We start from the raw sequence: 20,103 nt of genomic DNA, 5'->3' as shown, positions 1-20,103 counted from the left end.
TATATATATATATATAAGATACAAACCTTTTCAACAATTACTCCTACAATTTTCCAGACTGTGCGCGCCACACAGTCAGTATAAGCAAGGAAAGATGGCTTCTCCCTTGGAGTAAAGAAATCCATCGAGGACATATTTGCGTTTTCCCTCTGGTGTGTTGGTGGGCCCGCATGATGAAGGTCGACGCAGCAGCTGGCCTTTGTCAAACACACAAGAACATATTTAAAAAAAAAAAAAGAGAAAAAAAACATTACTTGGCAAGTATCGTGAGTTCGCTCCGCTTTCTTTTGTTTCAGTTGGTTTCGTTTCGTCTTCTGTCATTGTCTTTTCTTTTGGAGAGAGAGAGAGAGAGAGAGAGAGAGAGAGAGAGAGAGAGAGAGAGAGAGAGAGAGAGGGTTCAGTCCAGTCCTTCCTTCTGCCCACCCTACCTCCCTTTCCCCCGCTAGCAAGTCAATTTTTGTGGCTTTCGCTGTGGTTATTCTTAGCGTGCCAAATAATTCAGATGAATAAAGATATAATCATTATTATCTTTATTGCCGCAGTCTCTCTCTCTCTCTCTCTCTCTCTCTCTCTCTCTCTCTCTCTCCCTCCTCATGTCCGCCGCATGACGTAATCCGCTGAGTTGGTATTGTTGCGCGCTCGAATACACCGAGAGGAAGGGTAGAGATTCCCTCGTCAAAACTTTGTGTTGTTTTCGTTCGTATGTGTGTGTGTGTGTGTGTGTGTTCAAACGCCCCAATGCCTTTCTTTACGTTGGTGTGTGTGTTGTGTGTGTGTGTTCAAACGCCCCTATGCCTCTCTTTACGTTGGTGTGTGCGTGTGTGTGTGCGGGGATCATTCATGTACTGAAGCTTTTGAGGCGACGCTCCGCGTACGCGGGAGGAGGAGGAGGAGGGGGAGGAGCGGGAGGAGGAGGGAGGAGGAGATACCCGCGAGAGGAGGAGGAGGAGGAGGAGATACCCGCGAGAGGAGGAGGAGGAGGAAGGAGGAGGAGAGTGAGGTAGGCTTCTTACGTGGGACTCGACGATGATGATTGTACTCGTGTATCGGTCCGCCGACGATGGTACACCCTCGTACAAGATGGTGACTGTCACTCGCTCATGTTGTTACCACCTGCAGAACACACACACACACACACACACACACACACACACACACACTTTAAGATTTAGACAAGCCAACAGATGCTCATTCATGCGACTCAATGTGTGTGTGTGTGTTGGCTGACGTGGGCACCTGGTGTGCGCCTGCCTCTCTCCCAGTGTTGGCTGACAACCTGGTGGGAGATGTATGAGTTACTGGTCCCCTCTGTCACCTGGACCTCAAGCCAAGTTCGGCCGCTTGCTGTGAATGCACCTAAGTAAGGTTTGGAGGTTAGGTTAGGTGGCCGCCCAAACTAGCTATATATATATATATATATATATATATATATATATATATATATATATATATGATTATTACACGAAAGTGCACTTGGGAACTTATCGTGTTTCATTTTCCCCGTGGACTCACATATATATATATATATATATATATATATATATATATATATATATATATATATATATATATATATATATATATATATTTATATATATATATATATATATATATATATATATATATATATATATATATATATATATATATATATATATGAGTCCACGGGGAAACCCACCACTATAGATGGAGACAGGACAGTTGATGGTATCTCTGTCAGTTTCCATCTATAAATTCACTTTTTTGTCCTGTCTAATCACAAAATTCAGAACTTCCATTTCATAAAATTAAGAATAGAGAACTCGAAGGGTGTGTCGTGTGTGTGTGTGTGTGTATCGAGATGATACAGAAAATGGGTCGAAACACAGAAAACGACTTCACGTTTAAGGGATAACACGCTTGCTGTGCTCTGTCATAGAGGGCATGTAAAAATCTTTGTCCTAATCATCACGAGAATCATAATACTTACACATTCTATATATTTTTGATTAATTCTGGAACCTTCCCGTCACACAGGTGCGAAAGTAGACAAACGAATAATAGGATAAATATAATTTAGGGTTCTGTATAGTCGTCCACACCCGTGACAACAGAGATCGTAACAAAATAAATATAAATGACTTTTATGATAGTCAGTAGTCCGTGTTGACGAGCACCACGACCCAGTAGACGATGAAGAAGGCGACGAGGACGACGGCGTAGCCGACCCTGGCCGCTGTCATGGATCTGTCCCGCCCCCTGGGCTCCGGCTGCTCCACACTCCACAGGTTCTTGGCGATGGCTACGTGGTGCCGCCGCCTTAGCCCGTACGAGAGGGTGATGCTCAGGTCCACGACCACGTGGAAGATGACCTGCCAGGGAGGAGCGGCCTTATCAAGATCAAAGATAAAGATATGGGGATTGAAAAGACAGTAAACATAACGGTCAATACTCGTGTGGTTTTGTGTCCACAGAGAAACTATGGGAGAGGGAGCTTGTCTCCCGCGTGTGTGTGGGTGTTTGACCCTCCCCTGGACACGAGAGAGAGTGTACTCTCAGAACCCACTAAGGTCAGCGACAGAAGAACCTGGGGGAGGAGGAGTCGGGGTGACCTAAGACTTGGTGTGTTCTTGGAGGAGGTTATGTGCTGGGAGTGGACAGTCGTAGGAGACTCCTATACCACCGTTATCTATATAGATGGAGAAAGAGAACTCCTATACCACCGTAATCTATATAGATGGAGAAAGAGGACTCCTATACCACCGTAATCTATATAGATGGAGAAAGAGGACTCCTATACCACCGTAATCTATGTAGATGGAGAAAGAGGACTCCTATACTACCGTAATCTATATAGATGGAGAAAGAGGACTCCTATACCACCGTAATCTGTATAGATGGATAGAGAGGATAGTAAGACAGAGGACTTTTGCTACATACAGGTATGTATGTGTCTGTCTGTCCTGAGGGTCCTGTACCTCTATATAGAGGGAAAGATCCAAGTAGGAGGGTGGGTCATGCATCCCCATAGCTTCCATACAGGAGGGTGGGTCATGCACACACACACACATGGGTTCTTATGTACCTCACTGTTCCTCCCCATCCCACACTCCACCTATCCTGTCTATCTTGATCATTGCACATTCTGCCTAGCCTGTCTATCCTCCTTATCATAAACTCTACCTAGTCTATCTATCCCTCCCTCCCCGTCACACATTTTCTGCTTAGCCTGTCTCTCCTCCTCATCACACACACACACACACACACACACATTACCTAAGCCTGTCTATCCTCCTACATCACACACTCTACTAACCCTGTCTCTCCTCATCACACACACTACCTAGCCTTTGTCTATCCACCTACACCACACACTCAACCATCCCTGTCTATCCTCCCCAACACACACACACACACACACACACACACACACACATTACCTAAGCCTGTCTATCCTCCTACACCACACACTCAACCATCCCTGTCTATCCTCCCCAGCACACACACACACACACACCACCAGAGAGCACATCACACACTCTAGCAACCCTGTCTATCCTCCCCAGCACACACACACACACACACACACACACACACACCACCAGAGAGCTCCAGGTGAAGGAGGTATGTGAGAGGATAGAAGTCCCATGACGGTGACCCCCCCCCAACCACCTTGGTGAAGATGAAGGTGATGGCGAAGAAACACCAGGCGTCGACGGCCTTGGTGTACGAGGTCCTCGGGAGGCCGTCGGAGATCTGCTGGTAGAGGGCGTACAGGACGAGGAGCGTGGTGAGGGCCATCATGACCCGCAGGTCTGTGTTCTCCCTCCGGCAGAAGAGGGAGGCGTAGCTGATCATCATGAGCATGACGGTGGGCAAGTAGGTGGAGGTCAGGTAGTACCAGAAGCGGCGGTAGAGGGTGATGCGCACGTCCGCCACGCTGTAGCTACGGTCCTGGCTGTGTGACACCGTCACCGCCCCCACCTCGTACTCCGTCAGCAGAACCTGCAGGGGACAACACACACACGCGTACGTCACAGACTGACCCCAGGCACATACGTACGTCACAGACTGACCTCAGGGTCGTAAGGTTATGATGCTCATGGGAGAAGTTAAGGTCACAGGACATGGAATAGTTAAAGGTCACATATACACCCCCCTTAGTTTATCTCTCAGTTTATCTCTAGTGTATCTCTCACCCTCACCTAGTCTCTTGGCCGGGGTGAGTTGTATACCCCTCACCTGGCGTAGTGCGACGCCCTCTCCACTCCACACACACACACCCCTCCCTCGCCCTCACCCGCTCACCTGGCCTCGGTAGGTGACGTTCAGTTGGCCCCAGGTGAGGAAGTCCAGCCTGGCGGAGGTGAGGCGCAGCAGGAGGTGGCAGTGTTGCGTGTCGAAGGGGAAGTTCCTCAGGTTCATGGTGCAGGAGAAAGGCGCGTTCACCTTCTGGCTGAGGCGTAGTGGGTTCATCTTACCCTCGTACACCTCGTCTGGTAAGGGAGGGAGGCAGGAGGCAGGTGTTAAGGGAGGAGCAGGTCTTCAAAAAGGACAGGGCACTGCTGGTGTCGAGAGTGTGGTGGCGTTTCTCGTCGAGATGTGAAGATGAGGGAAAATTTGTGGTTTGTCGAGGTGTGTAGTAGTGATGGTGTGTCTGTGTCTCTTTGCCATGAAAAGGATGGTGAGTGATAGTGTGAAGGGGGAGATATATATTGGACTCACTCGCCATTGTTGGAGGTGTTTTAAGTTATGAAGTGAGTCTTATAGTAATGTTAGTGGTGCCAGATGCAAAATTCCCGCCATACTGCATCTTCATATTAATATATTTTTATTTACGTTTGAAAGAGAAATCAAATTTAGTGGATTTTTTTTTTCTTTCACTCGTGCTGTTGCCGCCTCTTGCTATGTCTGCATCAGTGGTGCCCTTGAACTGATATTCATTCACAGTGGTGCCCTTAAACTGATATTCATGCACAGTGGTGCCCTTAAACTAATATTCATGCACAGTGATGCCTTTAAACTGATATTTATTCACAGTGGTGCCTTTAAACTGATATTCGTGCACGGTGGTGCCTTTAAACTGATATTCGTGCACAGTGGTGCCCTTAAACTGATATTCGTGCACAGTGGTGCCCTTAAACTGATATCCATGCACAGTGGTGCCCTTAAAACTGATATTCGTGCACAGTGATGCCTTTAAACTGATATTCATGCACAGTGGTGCCCTTAAACTGATATCCATGCACAGCGGTGCCCTTAAACCGATATTCACCTTTTATTTTCGCTCATCCTTTCCTTTCCTTACTCCCAGGTGTACCCAAACCAGCCCCCCCCCCCCTTTACCTCCCTTGGAAATCTACTTGCCCCCCTACACCAGCCCCCGTCCGCCAGCCCCCCTGTGGCCCTGCCTCACCGTGGGTGTGCTGGGAGGGGTCGTCGGGTTCTGGTGGAGAGGCGCGACGCGCGATCAGGTTCGGGTCCGTCTTGTAGATGCGGGGGAAGTCCGCGTTCATGTACTCCAGGGTGGGTGTCCACACCCGGTTCCACTGTAAGGGGAAGACTGGGTTTGTGTTACACTGGTTGATGATGTAGTGGGTCGTGGGTGCGTGTTGTCCTAGTGGTGGTGGTGGGGGAGTCGTGGGTGGGTGATGGTCGTAATGGTGGTGGGGGAGTCGTGGGTGGGTGATGGTCGTAGTGGTGGTGGTGGGGGAGTCGTCTTGGTTCTTTTAGGGGTGTTGTCGTTTGTGTTACACTGGTTTATGATGTAGTGGGTCGTGGGTGGGTGATGGTCGTAATGGTGGTGGGGGAGTCGTGGGTGGGTGATGGTCGTAGTGGTGGTGGTGGGGGAGTCGTCTTGGTTCTTTTAGGGGCGTTGTCGTTTGTGTTACACTGGTTTATGATGTAGTGGGTCGTGGGTGGGTGTTGTCGTAGTGGTGGAGGTGGGGGGGAGTCGTCTTGGTTCTTTTAGGGGCGTTGTCGTTTGTGTTACACTGGTTGATGATGTAGTGGGTCGTGGGTGGGTCTTGTCGTAGTGGTGGTGGTGGTGGGGGAGTCGTCTTGGTTCTTTTAGGGGCGTTGTCGTTTGTGTTACACTGGTGTATGATGTAGTGGGTCGTGGGTGGGTCTTGTCGTAGTGGTGGTGGTGGTGGGGGAGTCGTCTTGGTTCTTTTAGGGGCGTTGTCGTTTGTGTTACACTGGTTGATGATGTAGTGGGTCGTGGGTGGGTGTTGTCGTAGTGGTGGTGGGGGGGGAGTCGTCTGGGTTCTTTTATGGGGGGTCGTGGTGGTGGTGGGGGGGGGAGTCGTCTGGGTTCTTTTATGGGGGGTCGTGGTGGTGGTGGTGATTCGTTCAAGGGGCCTTGTGTAAGGATGGTTATAAGCAGTCGTTAATGGTCGTCATTCTCTTTGTAAAAGGGTCGTTATGAGTCGTCTCGATCCTTTTTGGGGTTTTAGTCAGTCGTCTCGATCCTCGTTGGGGCCTTTTAGTCAGTCGTCTCGATCCTCGTTGGGGGCCTTTTTAGTCAGTCGTCTCGATCCTCGTAATGGTTGTTACAAGTATGTGTCTACGAAGGGTCATTGCGTCGTCTCTCTCTCTCTCTCTCTCTCTCTCTCTCTCTCTCTCTCTCTCTCTCTCTCTCTCTCTCTCTCTTCGTGGGTCAAGGAAGTCGTTGCCAGTCGTTATTCTCCCTCCCATAGGTCGTTCTTAAAGTCATCTTGAGCCTTGCGTTGTCGTTCTGTGTTCCACTCTGGGAGCTGTCGTGTCGTGTCGTGTGGCCTCACTGTTTACTACAGCGACTCTGCCTCGAAGGACAATCGAATTCCAAAGGATTCTCTTGGAAATTCCTAGGCCTTTCTTGGCTATGTTAGTAACTTAGCTGTGTTAACAGGTGGCTTCCTCTCTCTCTCTCTCTCTCTCTCTCTCTCTCTGTCTCTCTCTCTCTCTCTCTCTCTCTCTCTCTCTCTCTCTCTCTCTCTATATATATATATATATATATATATATATATATATATATATATATATATATATATATATATATTTATATATATAAGCGAGGATATATCACAGCCACGGACTTACCCTTTGTTGAAGACCACGTAACAACAGAAAAGATGAATATATATATATATATATATATATATATATATATATATATATATATATATATATATATATATATATATATATATTTTTTTTTTTTTTTTTCATTCTACCCACCACCTCTATCCATTTTATGTCTGATTTGGTGATGTTGAAGAAGCCTTAGGCTAATTATCAATTAACAGCTACTGCTACACCCTCGGCCTGATAATTATTAACTAGGCTAGGCTTGTAACCACCTGCTTATAGGCTCGGTAAAATAGGCCTGATAATTATTAACTAGGCTAGACTTCTAACCACCTGCCTATAGGCTCGGTAAAATAGGCCTGATAATTATTAACTAGGCTAGACTTCTAACCACCTGCCTATAGGCTCGGTAAAGTAGGCCTGATAATTATTAACTAGGCTAGGCTTCTAACCACCTGCCTATAGGCTCGGTAAAATAGGCCTGATAATTATTAGCTAGGTTAGACTTCTAACCACCTGCCTATAGGCTCGGTAAAATAGGCCTGATAATTATTAACTAGGCTAGACTTCTAACCACCTGCCTATAGGCTCGGTAAAATAGGCCTGATAATTATTAGCTAGGCTAGGCTTGTAACCACCTGCCTATAGGCTCGGTAAAATATTGGCTGTATAGGCTAGGCCTAATGATTACCATCATCTTATCGTCTTAAGTTTTATAATGACATGAGCTTGTTAATAACCTAGGCTTGATAATTGCTCAGCTGTCTATAGCGCCGGTGGAGACCTGGATAACAGTGCGCCAACAGAACCTCCCTATCTCCAACAGACAGGTCTGTAGCCTGTAGCGTACCTCCAACAGACAGGTCTGTAGCCTGTAGCCTACCTCCAACAGACAGGTCTGTAGCCTGTAGCCTACCTGCAGTAGGCAGGCAGGCAGGCAGGCAGGTCTGTAGCCTGTAGCCTACCTCCAACAGACAGGTCTGTAGCCTGTAGCCTACATCTAACAGACAGGCCTGTAGCCTACCTCCAACAGACAGGTCTGTAGCCTGTAGCCTACCTGCAGTAGGCAGGCAGGAAGGCAGGCAGGTCTGTAGCCTGTAGCCTACCTGCAGCAGACAGGTCTGTAGCCTACCTCCAACAGATGGGTCTGTAGCCTGTAGCCTACCTGCAGCAGGCAGGCAGGCAGGAAGGCAGGCAGGTCTGTAGCCTACCTCCAACAGATAGGTCTGTAGCCTGTAGCCTACCTGCAGCAGGCAGGCAGGCAGGCAGGCAGGCAGGTCTGTAGCCTGTAGCCTACCTGCAGTAGGCAGGCAGGAAGGCAGGCAGGTCTGTAGCCTGTAGCCTACCTCCAAGAGGCAAATCTGTAGCCTACCTCCAACAGACAGGTCTGTAGCCTGTAGCCTACCTGCAGCAGACAGGTCTGTAGCCTACCTCCAACAGACAGGTCTGTAGCCTGTAGCCTACCTGCAGCAGGCAGGCAGGCAGGAAGGCAGGCAGGTCTGTAGCCTGTAGCCTACCTGCAGTAGGCAGGCAGGAAGGCAGGCAGGTCTGTAGCCTGTAGCCTACCTCCAAGAGGCAAATCTGTAGCCTACCTCCAACAGACAGGTCTGTAGCCTGTAGCCTACCTGCAGTAGGCAGGCAGGCAGGCAGACAGGTCTGTAGCCTGTAGCCTACCTGCAGTAGGCAGGCAGGAAGACAGGCAGGTCTGTAGCCTGTAGCCTACCTGCAGTAGGCAGGCAGGTCTGTAGCCTGTAGCCTACCTCGATGTAGTTCATCTCGTCCAGGGGTTTGATGTTACGGTACCGGAGACGCTGGTCCATCCAGGAGAGGACGAAGGTCAGGTCCACCGTCAACTTCATGTCCCGCAGGTTGATCTGCCAGGAGGAGGCGCTCTGGTTAATGCAGGGGGGAGAGCCAGGCTTGGGTGAATTCAAAGAGAGAGAGAGAGAGAGAGAGAGAGAGAGAGAGAGAGAGAGAGAGAGAGAGAGAGAGAGAGAGGCATGGTGAATGATTCAGGGGGAGAGGTAGGCGTGGTTAATCTAGGGAAGAGGGAGGCGTGGCTAATCTAGGTGGGAGAGGGAGGCGTGGTTAATCTAGGTAGGAGAGGGAGGCGTGGTTAATCTAGGTAGGAGAGGGAGGCGTGGTTAATCTAGGTGGGTGAGGGAGGCGTGGTTAATCTAGGTGGGAGAGGTAGGCGTGGTTAATCTAAGGAAGAGGGAGGCGTGGCTAATCTAGGTGGGAGAGGGAGGCGTGGTTAATCTAAGGAAGAGGGAGGCGTGGCTAATCTAGGTGGGAGAGGGAGGCGTGGTTAATCTAGGTGGGAGAGGGAGGCGTGGTTAATCTAGGTGGGAGAGGTAGGCGTGGTTAATCTAGGTGGGAGAGGGAGGCGTGGTTAATCTAGGTGGGAGAGGGAGGCGTGGTTAATCTAGGTGGGAGAGGGAGGCGTGGTTAATCTAGGGAAGAGGGAGGCGTGGTTAATCTAGGTGGGAGAGGGAGGCGTGGTTAATCTAGGTGGGAGAGGTAGGCGTGGTTAATCTAAGGGGAGAGGGAGGCGTGGTTAATCTAGGTGGGAGAGGGAGGCGTGGTTAATCTAGGTGGGAGAGGGAGGCGTGGCTAATCTAGGTGGGAGAGGGAGGCGTGGCTAATCTAGGTGGGAGAGGGAAGTCTCCTTATCTGTTAGATGGATTCCTTTTCTTCCCTTCTCTCCCACCCACCTACTTGTGCCTGCCTTTTCCGTGCGCTCCTGACCACTTTCTCTTGGACTTCTCCCAGTCTCTCGCACTCCTTCCCTGAGAGACTGGTGCTGGGAGGGTCCATGGATGGCAGATGGCGTTCTGTGTATTCAGGTGAACTTGGAAAGGTTTCTCAGAACCAACATGTGTTCCTGTGTAACTTGTGAACCTGCCAGTGTATATACACACCCCAGGTACTCACAGCGCCCCGTGTGTACTTCCCAGTAGTGCCCCCCCCCCGCCCCCAGACACCTTCCAGTGCCCCTGGACACACCTCCCAGCACACCATGACACTTGCCAGAACCCTTGTGTACTTCCTAGCACCACTTGACACCTCCCAGCACCACTTGACACCTCCAAGCACCACTCAGCACCTCCCAGCACCACTTGACACCTCCCAGCACCACTTAACACCCTCCCAGCACCACTTGACACCCTCCCAGCACCACTTGACACCCTCCCAGCTCCACCTAACACCTCCCACCACCACTTAACACCTCCCAGCACAACTTGACACCCCCCTAGCACCACTTGACACCTCCCAGCACCATTTTACACCTCCCAGCACCACTTGACACCCTCCCAGCACCACTTGACACCCTCCCAGCACCACCTAACACCTCCCAGCACCACTCAACACCTCCCAGCACCACTTAACACCCTCCCAGCACCACTTGACACCCTCCCAGCACCACCTAACACCTCCCAGCACCACTCAACACCTCCCAGCACCACTCGACACCTCCCAGCACCACTTGACACCCTCCCAGCACCACTTGACACCCTCCCAGCACCATTTTACACCTCCCAGCAGCACTTGACACCTCCCAGCATCACTTAACACCCTCCCAGCACCACTTGACACCCTCCTAGCACCACTTGACACCTCCCAGCACCACTTGACACCCTCCCAGCACCACTCGACACCCTCCCAGCACCACTTAACACCCTCCCAGCATCACTCAACACCACCCAGCACCACTTGACACCTCCCAGCACCACTTGACACCCTCCCAGCACCACTCGACACCCTCCCAGCACCACTTAACACCTCCCAGCACCACTCGACACCCTCCCAGCACCACTTGACACCCTCCCAGCACCACTCGACACCCTCCCAGCACCACTTAACACCTCCCAGCACCACTTAACACCCTCCCAGCATCACTCAACACCACCCAGCACCACTTGACACCCTCCCAGCACCACTTGACACCTCCCAGCATCACTTGACACCCTCCCAGCACCACTTGACACCTCCCAGCACCACTTAACACCTCCCAGCACCACTCAACGCCTCCCAGCACCACTTAACACCTCCCAGCACCACTTGACACCTCCCAGCACCACTTAACACCTCCCAGCACCACTCAACGCCTCCCAGCACCACTTAACACCCTCCCAGCACCACTCGACACCTCCCAGCACCACTTGACACCCTCCCAGCACAACTTGACACCCTCCCAGCACCACTTGACACCCTCCCAGCTCCACCTAACACCCTCCCAGCACCACTTGACACCCTCCCAGCTCCACCTAACACCTCCCAGCACCACCTGACACCTCCCAGCACCACTTGACACCCTCCCAGCACCACTTGACACCCTCCCAGCACCACTTGACACCCTCCCAGCACCACTTAACACCTCCCAGCACCATTTAACACCCTCCCAGCACCACCTAACACCCTCCCAGCACCACTCAACACCTCCCAGCACCACTTGACACCCTCCCAGCACCACTTGACACCCTCCCAGCCACCACCCAGCACCACCCAGCACCACTTGACACCCTCCCAGCACCACTTGACACCCTCCCAGCTCCACCTAACACCTCCCAGCACCACTTGACACCCTCCCAGCACCACCTAACACCTCCCAGCACCACTTGACATCCTCCCAGCACCACTCAACACCCTCCCAGCACCACTTGACACCCTCCCAGCACCACTTAACACTCTCCCAGCACCACTTGACACCCTCCCAGCACCACTCAACACCCTCCCAGCTCCACTCAACACCCTCCCAGCACCACTCAACACTCTCCCAGCACCACCTAACACCTCCCAGCACCACTCAACACCCTCCCAGCACCACTCAACACCCTCCCAGCACCACTTGACACCCTCCCAGCACCACTTAACACTCTCCCAGCACCACTTGACACCCTCCCAGCACCACTCAACACCCTCCCAGCTCCACTCAACACCCTCCCAGCACCACTTGACACCCTCCCAGCACCACTCAACACCCTCCCAGCTCCACTCAACACCCTCCCAGCACCACTTGACACCCTCCCAGCACCACTCAACACCCTCCCAGCACCACTTGACACCCTCCCAGCACCACTTAACACTCTCCCAGCACCACTTGACACCCTCCCAGCACCACTCAACACCCTCCCAGCTCCACTCAACACCCTCCCAGCACCACTTGACACCCTCCCAGCACCACTCAACACCCTCCCAGCACCACCTAACACCTCCCAGCACCACTCAACACCCTCCCAGCACCACTTGACACCCTCCCAGCACCACTCAACACCCTCCCAGCACCACTTGACACCCTCCCAGCACCACTCAACACCCTCCCAGCACCACCTAACACCTCCCAGCACCACCTAACACCTCCCAGCACCACTTGACACCCTCCCAGCACCACTCAGCACCTCCCAGCCACCACCCCAAAGCTTACCTCTGAGAAACCTTGTATGTTGAGGGTGAGGTTGACGGTGAGTGGCCCCGGGGTGACAGCGGCCGGGGTGAGCGTGGCCAGGTAGTCCTGCGGCAGGAGCAGTTTGTCGCACCCCGTCTCGTCCGAGTTGTCGGGGCAGTCGACCCGCAGGTCGCACCGCTGCGTCAGGTTCACGCAGGTCCCGTCGCCGCAGCTGTACTCCCGGTCGTAGCAGGCCGTGAGGGCCAGCACGTGCTCCGTACCTGCGGGAGGAGGAGGAGGAGGTGGTGGTGGTGGCGGGGCGCGTCTCCGTGCCTGCGGAAGGAGGAGGAGGAGGAGGAGGAGGTGGTGGTGGTGGCGGGGGCGTCTCCGTGCATGGAGGAGGAAGAGGAGGTGGTGGTGGTGGCGGAGGCGTCTCCGTGCATGGAGGAGGAGGAGGTGGTGGTGGTGGCGGAGGCGTCTCCGTGCATGGAGGAGGAGGAGGAGGTGGTGGTGGTGGCGGAGGCGTCTCCGTGCATGGAGGAGGAGGAGGAGGTGGTGGTGGTGGCGGAGGCGTCTCCGTACCTGCGGGAGGGAGAGAACGAGGAGGAGGTGGTGGTGGCGGAGGCGTCTCCGTACCTGCGGGAGGGAGAGAACGAGGAGGAGGTGGTGGCGGGGCGTCTCCGTACCTGCGGGAGGGAGGGAACGAGGAGGAGGAGGAGGTGGTGGTGGCGGGGCGTCTCCATGCATGCGGAAGGAGGGAGGGGAAGAAGGAGGAGGTGGTGGCGGGGCGTCTCCATGCATGCGGAAGGAGGGAGGGGAAGGAGGAGGAGGTGGTGGCGGGGCGTCTCCGTGCATGCGGGAGGAGGTAGGGGAAGGAGGAGGAGGTGGTGGTGGTGGCGGAGGCGTCTCCGTACCTGCGGGAGGGAGAGAACGAGGAGGAGGTGGTGGTGGCGGAGGCGTCTCCGTACCTGCGGGAGGGAGAGAACGAGGAGGAGGTGGTGGCGGGGCGTCTCCGTACCTGCGGGAGGGAGGGAACGAGGAGGAGGAGGAGGTGGTGGTGGCGGGGCGTCTCCATGCATGCGGAAGGAGGGAGGGGAAGAAGGAGGAGGTGGTGGCGGGGCGTCTCCATGCATGCGGAAGGAGGGAGGGGAAGGAGGAGGAGGTGGTGGCGGGGCGTCTCCGTGCATGCGGGAGGAGGTAGGGGAAGGAGGAGGAGGTGGTGGTGGCCGGGCGTCTCCGTGCCTGGGAGGAGGAGGAGGTGGTGGCGGGGCGTATCCGTGCCTGCGGGAGGAGGGAACGAGGAGGTGGTGGTGGCGGAGGCGTCTCCGTGCCTGCGGGAGGAGGGGAACGAGGAGGAGGAGTAGGTGGTGGCGGCGGGCGCGTCACGCCCTCACCACTCGAGGTTTTTTGGGGTGGGGGGGTCAGACATGAGGTATTATATTCACCTCCCCACAACCCCATCCCAACCCCATCGTAATATTCGTACTAGCTTGTTTAGAAAAGCTAAAAGAAATAAGAAATATATATATATATATATATATATATATATATATATATATATATATATATATATATATATATATATATATATATATATATATATATATATAAAAGCTACTTCGTTTGTGGAGACTTTAATCCATACAGAGCCAGTGGTGGTGTCTGCTCCACCTGGTCCAGAAAGCGTCGCCATCCACATCCCTACATCCTCCACTTCCTTCCCTCATGATCCCTTGCACTCCACTTAGGACCTGATGCCTTCTTCATCCACACCCCACACTCCACACCCCACACTCCACCTTTTTTTTTTTTCTCCTAGTATACCTCCACCTTTCTCCCATCATTACACTGCCCGGCCCCATCACTACACAACCCAGCCCCATCACTACACTACCCGGCCCCATCACTACACAACCCGGGCCCATCACTACACAACCCAGCCCCATCACTACACTACCCGGCCCCATCACTACACAACCCCATCACTACACTACCCAGCCCCATCACTACACTACCCAGCCCCATCACTACACAACCCAGGCCCATCACTACACTACCCAGCCCCATCACTACACGACCCAACCCCATCACTACACTACCCGGGCCCATCACTACACTACTCAGCCCCATCACTACACTACCCAGCCCCATCACTACACAACCCAGCCCCATCACTACACTACCCAGCCCCATCACTACACTACCCGGGCCCATCACTATACACTACCCAGCCCCATCACTACACTACCCGGCCTCATCACTACACTACCCGGCCCCATCACTACACTACCCGGCCCCATCACTACACTACCCGGCCCCATCACTATACACTACCCGGCCCCATCACTATACACTACCCAGCCCCATCACTACACTACCCAGCCCCATCACTACACTACCCGGCCCCATCACTACACTACCCGGCCCCATCACTATACACTACCCGGCCCCATCACTACACACTACCCAGCCCCATAACTACACACTACCCAGCCCCATCACTACACACTACCCAGCCCCATCACTACACCAAACTACCTATAACAGATGAACGTGCAAGAACGCGACAGCTGGCTTGGCTGACGACCGTCTTACTTGAAGGAGGCCTTGCGTCCCGTCTCTTGGCTCATGGTGAACCAGGCAGCCTTGCCGTCCGTCTCGCACAGGCCGCGCATCTTGAGCACGGAGGGGGGCGCCGCCTCCTCCTCCTCCTCCGCCGCCTCCTGCTGCTGGCAGGCGAAGCAGAACTTGTAGATGCTGCTACAGCTGATATCGTCCCACTGTTCGTCCTGGGGAGGGATCAGCAGCCCGGCGCAGTTCAACCGCTTGGACTTGTAGGTGCCCGCGAAGTTCGTGTAGTTCAGCGGCTGCTCCTGTGTGTGTGTGTGTGTGTGTGTGTGTGTGTGTGTGTGTGTGTGTGTGTGTAGGGAGGAATGGAAATGTTATTTTCTGAGGTGAGTAGTGTGTCGCCCTTCCCATAGACATATGACGGTCCTCACGACCTGGTATGATATATATCATAACACGATAAGTTCCCAAGTGCACTTTCGTGTAATAATCACATCATCAGGGGAGACACAAGAGAGAAATATAACAGTCAGTTTGATGTGTTTAGAACTTGGGAGGGACAAAAGTGGAGGAAGAAGATGTCCTCAAAGAGAGAGAGAGAGACACACACACAACCTGTAGATCGGTCCAGACTCCGTCCTCTGTGGCGTCCGTGGCTGCGATCCAGAAGAAGCCCTTAGCGTGGTTGGGAGGCTGGCAGACGGGGATGAAGGGCCGGGCCGCCTCGTAGAGCCGGGTGTTCTCTTGGGCGGAGCGTGGCAAGGACACGGCCATCTTAAGGTTCGCGCACCACTGGCGGGCGGCGTCGTTCGTCAGCTGCTCGGGGAAGAGCGTCGTCTGTCTCCTGCAGGAGGGAGAGAGGGAGGGAAAACGTGAGGTGTCTGAGAGTGTCGTCTTCGGGAGGAGCACGGGACGACCCTTTTAGCCACACGACGACGACCTCCCCCACCCTGTGCTGTGTTTACCTGGCCTTCTGACCAGACACTTGGGTGTGGGTGAGGTAGGGGGAAAAGGGCAGAGCGTTAGACCCATGGTCGTACAGTCGTTCTCATGTATAGCCTTGGTCAAAAGGGCCGTGCCGTCGTGCTCATGGGGGTCATAGGTCATTACGAGTATGCTCTGTGTCTGTTAGCCTAAACCTATAATCACCCGACTGTCGAAGGTCAACACATATGACTCTCTTAAGACTCTATCCAACACAGAATATAAAAGTAACCTCAGCCCAGAAATTTTTTTTACTGCACTGTACTGATTGTTTCTCACTACAGTTATTATATCGAATCAGTATTTTGTACACCTATTAATTAACTAAGGTGATCAAAGAAGACATTTTTGTCAACACGTCTCTGTAAAAGGAACCATCTCACTCGACCATGGACATGAATGATGTAGGAAATGATTTGAGGATTATCATTGGATGCGAGAGGTGTCTGGCTTCGCTACTTGGAGCTCTGACACTACCGTACTCGTCCCACCACCACTACATACTCTCTCTCTCTCTCTCTCTCTCTCTCTCTCTCTCTCTCTCTCTCTCTCGATTCAAGAGCTTGGAGGACTGGGTACATGATTCTCATTCCTATTTAGCAAATGCCATCTGGTGAAATCTAGGTTGAGTCGCTGATCTCGAGAGGCATATTCTCATAGGTCACAACACCTGAGGGAGAACCATTGGTAGGAAGAACACAACACCTTTTTCCTCTCTCTGTTGACTTAAGAACTTTGAAGGAGTGGTCATCGTGGCCGCCCTTTACTCACCTCTTCTTGCAGTACTCCTCCTGCTGGAGGTCCAGCACTTCGACTGGGCCCTCAACCTGCCACTTTGGCCGTGGACCAAGCCACCACTCGCCCTCCTTGGTGCTTGGGGAACAGCTGGCCAGGTCGGCCACCTCCTCGCTGCTCAGACCCCGGTTGTACAGGCTGTGAAAGGCAAGGTCACGAGAGGTCACTGAAAAGGGGGCGTCGTTGGTCAGGTTCGTCCAGGATGGAGATAAGGTTATGTGCAAGACAAAGGGCACGTGTGTCTGGCTCGTTGTCACGGAAAAACGTTTTCCAAGTGGAGGTAGGCTCACTTGGAAAACGTTTTCCAAGTGGAGGTAGGCCCACTTGGAGGGTGGGCATATATTCACAGTGTGAAGAAAATAATGTATATTTCGTTAATATTTACTATTATTCATTTTCTTCATCTGTTTCTGAGTTTGGTATCAGCATGTGGTTACAGAGAGGGGACCTGCCCCACACTACACTACCAACACCTGCCCCCACACCGCCAACACCTGCCCCCACACCGCCAACACCTGCCCCCACACATCCAACACCTGCCCTCACACATCCAACACCTGCCCCTCACCGCCAACACCTGCCCCTCACCGCCAACACCTGCCCCACACATCCAACACTTGCCCCCACACATCCAACACCTGCCCCCACACATCCAACACCTGCCCCCACACATCCAACACCTGCCCCTCACCGCCAACACCTGCACCACACATCCAACACCTGCCCCACACATCCAACACCTGCCCCCACACCGCCAACACTGCCCCACACATCCAACACCTGCCCCCACACCGCCAACACCTGCCCCACACATCCAACACCTGCCCCACACATCCAACACCTGCCCCCACACATCCAACACCTGCCCCCACACATCCAACACCTGCCCCTCATCGCCAACACCTGCCCCACACATCCAACACCTGCCCCACACATCCAACACCTGCCCCCACACCGCCAACACTGCCCCACACATCCAACACTTGCCCCACACATCCAACACCTACCCCACACTACCAACACCTGCCCCACACATCCAACACCTGCCCCACACATCCAACACCTGCCCCACACATCCAACACCTGCCCCCACACCGCCAACACTGCCCCACACATCCAACACCTGCCCCACACATCCAACACCTGCCCCCACACCGCCAACACTGCCCCACACATCCAACACCTACCCCACACTACCAACACCTACCCCACACTACCAACACCTACCCCACACATCCAACACCTACCCCACACTACCAACACCTACCCCACACTACCAACACCTGCCCCCACACACCCAACACCTACCCCACACTACCAACACCTGCCCCCACACACCCAACACCTGCCCCACACATCCAACACTTGCCCCACACAACCAACACCTGCCCCCACACCCACTTGAAGCCAGTGATGATGCCGGAGAAGCTCTGCTGTTCTTGGTAGCCGCCCCTCACCAGGTCCATCTCCTGACCCAGCACCAGCGACCCGTTGAGCAGGATGTTGCGCCGGGTGATGCTCTTGCTCTCCTGCAGGTGCCTGAGGGAGGGCCAGACGCGAGAGAGTGGGTTAGCACACGGGAGGTTTTCCTGAGGGAGGGCCAGACGTGCGTGGAGGGAGGGGGAGAAGCCCGCGGGAAAGAGAAACACCAAGGAATGGATGGCTAATGTCCCCCACACGTCTTGCTTCCCGTTTCTTAAGTGGATGAGGAAAGGATGGAGGGATAAGATTTTTCTCCTCCTCTTCCTCCTCCTCCTCTTCCTCCTTTTCCTCTTCCTCCTCCTCCTCCTCCTCCTCCTCCTCCTCCTCCTCCTCCTCCTCCTCCTCCTCCTCCTTCTCCAACCACCTTCCTCCCTCACCCCTCTCCGGCAACAGCAGCAGCCACCTGGATAAAAATAATGGTAGAAAACACCCCCATGCATGGCTTGAAGTAAGCCTGGGTGTAGAGATGAGAGGGATGGAACGAGAGGGAGAAAGATACTGCTCGAAAAATCTTCCCACATTATTCCAACCTGTGGGTAAATACAGCTCGAAAAATCTTCCTACATTAGTCCAACCTGTGGGTAAATACAGCTCGAAAAATCTTCCTACATTATTCCAACCTGTGGGTAAATACAGCTCGAAAAATCTTCCCACATTATTCCAACCTGTGGGTAAATACAGCTCGAAAAATCTTCCCACATTAGTCCAACCTGTGGGTAAATACAGCTCGAAAAATCTTCCTACATTATTCCAACCTGTGGGTAAATACAGCTCGAAAAATCTTACCACATTAGTCCAGCGTCTGCTGCACTACAATGTCAAAAGAAGAAAGATGAAGAAAAAGATAAAAGAAGAGAAATGTGTGCATGAAACTTTATCCTAATTCATTGAGACATCTCTTCCCTCACTTTACATGTTACGCCAGCTGCTGGGTACCTGTGTTATTCCTTGTAGTTGAAGATGCTGTAGATGAGGGTTGGCAATGGGGGAGTGAAGACTGGGTTCAGAGCTTCCAGATGGCCCGAAGGAAGAGGTTGTGAGGGTCGTGGAGGATGAGGTAACTGGGGTCGTGGAGGATGAGGTAACTGGGGTCGTGGAGGGTGAGGTAACTGGGGTCGTGGAGGATGAGGTAACTGGGGTCATGGAGGATGAGGTAACTGGGGTCGTGGAGGATGAGGTAACTGGGGTCATGGAGGATGAGGTAACTGGGGTCGTGGAGGATAAGGTAACTGGGGTCATGGAGGATGAGGTAACTGGGGTCGTGGAGGATGAGGTAACTGGGGTCGTGGAGGATGAGGTAACTGGGGTCGTGGAGGATGAGGTAACTGGGGTCGTGGAGGATGAGGTAACTGGGGTCGTGGAGGATGAGGTAACTGGGGTCGTGGAGGATGAGGTAACTGGAGGTTGGAAGGGTGAGTAGGGGGTTAGGGAGACGAACTGAAGGAGGAGGAGTTGTGGAGGTTGGCTGAAGGATGAGGGGAGGTTGTGGAGGTTGGCTGAAGGATGAGGTAAGAAGAGGTTCGAGAGGGAGGAAGAAGAAAAGGTGGGGAGAGAGAGAGAGAGAGAGAGAGAGAGAGAGAGAGAGAGAGAGAGAGAGAGAGAGAGAGATGGTCGTGGTGGACGAGCCCGTGTGTGTGTGTGTGTGTGCGTGAGACACTCACCCGTCGACGTAGACGCGAACGTCTGCAGGTCAGCGAGGAAGCAGATGTGGTACCAGACCCCGGGCACGTACGAGGCGTTGCGACTGCCGAACAGGTACGTCCCGCCCACCGCTATGAAGGCCACCGACTCCTCTGTGCTCAATGGAGAGTTAGAAGATGAAAAAGAGGAACCAAATATAT

The 20,103-nt window shown here is 53.2% G+C and overlaps 1 protein-coding gene across 1 annotated transcript in view; it reads right to left on the bottom strand.

Moving 5' to 3' along the window:
• Positions 1-2,037: 2,037 nt before the first annotated feature.
• The window catches only part of LOC139751145 (uncharacterized), a 70,200-nt gene continuing 52,134 nt past the window's right edge, over positions 2,038-20,103 (bottom strand). The window contains 12 exon segments of the mRNA XM_071666243.1: positions 2,038-2,351; positions 3,652-3,984; positions 4,288-4,475; positions 5,396-5,528; positions 8,808-8,921; positions 12,473-12,722; positions 15,029-15,306; positions 15,617-15,845; positions 16,757-16,918; positions 18,182-18,319; positions 19,924-19,939; positions 19,942-20,055. Coding sequence (XP_071522344.1) covers positions 2,133-2,351; positions 3,652-3,984; positions 4,288-4,475; positions 5,396-5,528; positions 8,808-8,921; positions 12,473-12,722; positions 15,029-15,306; positions 15,617-15,845; positions 16,757-16,918; positions 18,182-18,319; positions 19,924-19,939; positions 19,942-20,055 — 2,174 coding nt within the window. The 3' untranslated portion in view covers positions 2,038-2,132.

Source organism: Panulirus ornatus, chromosome 11 (assembly GCF_036320965.1).
Source record: "Panulirus ornatus isolate Po-2019 chromosome 11, ASM3632096v1, whole genome shotgun sequence".
Classification (NCBI taxonomy): domain Eukaryota; kingdom Metazoa; phylum Arthropoda; class Malacostraca; order Decapoda; family Palinuridae; genus Panulirus; species Panulirus ornatus.
Note: the sequence above shows the minus strand (reverse complement) of the source record. Positions and strands in the feature narration are given on the sequence as shown.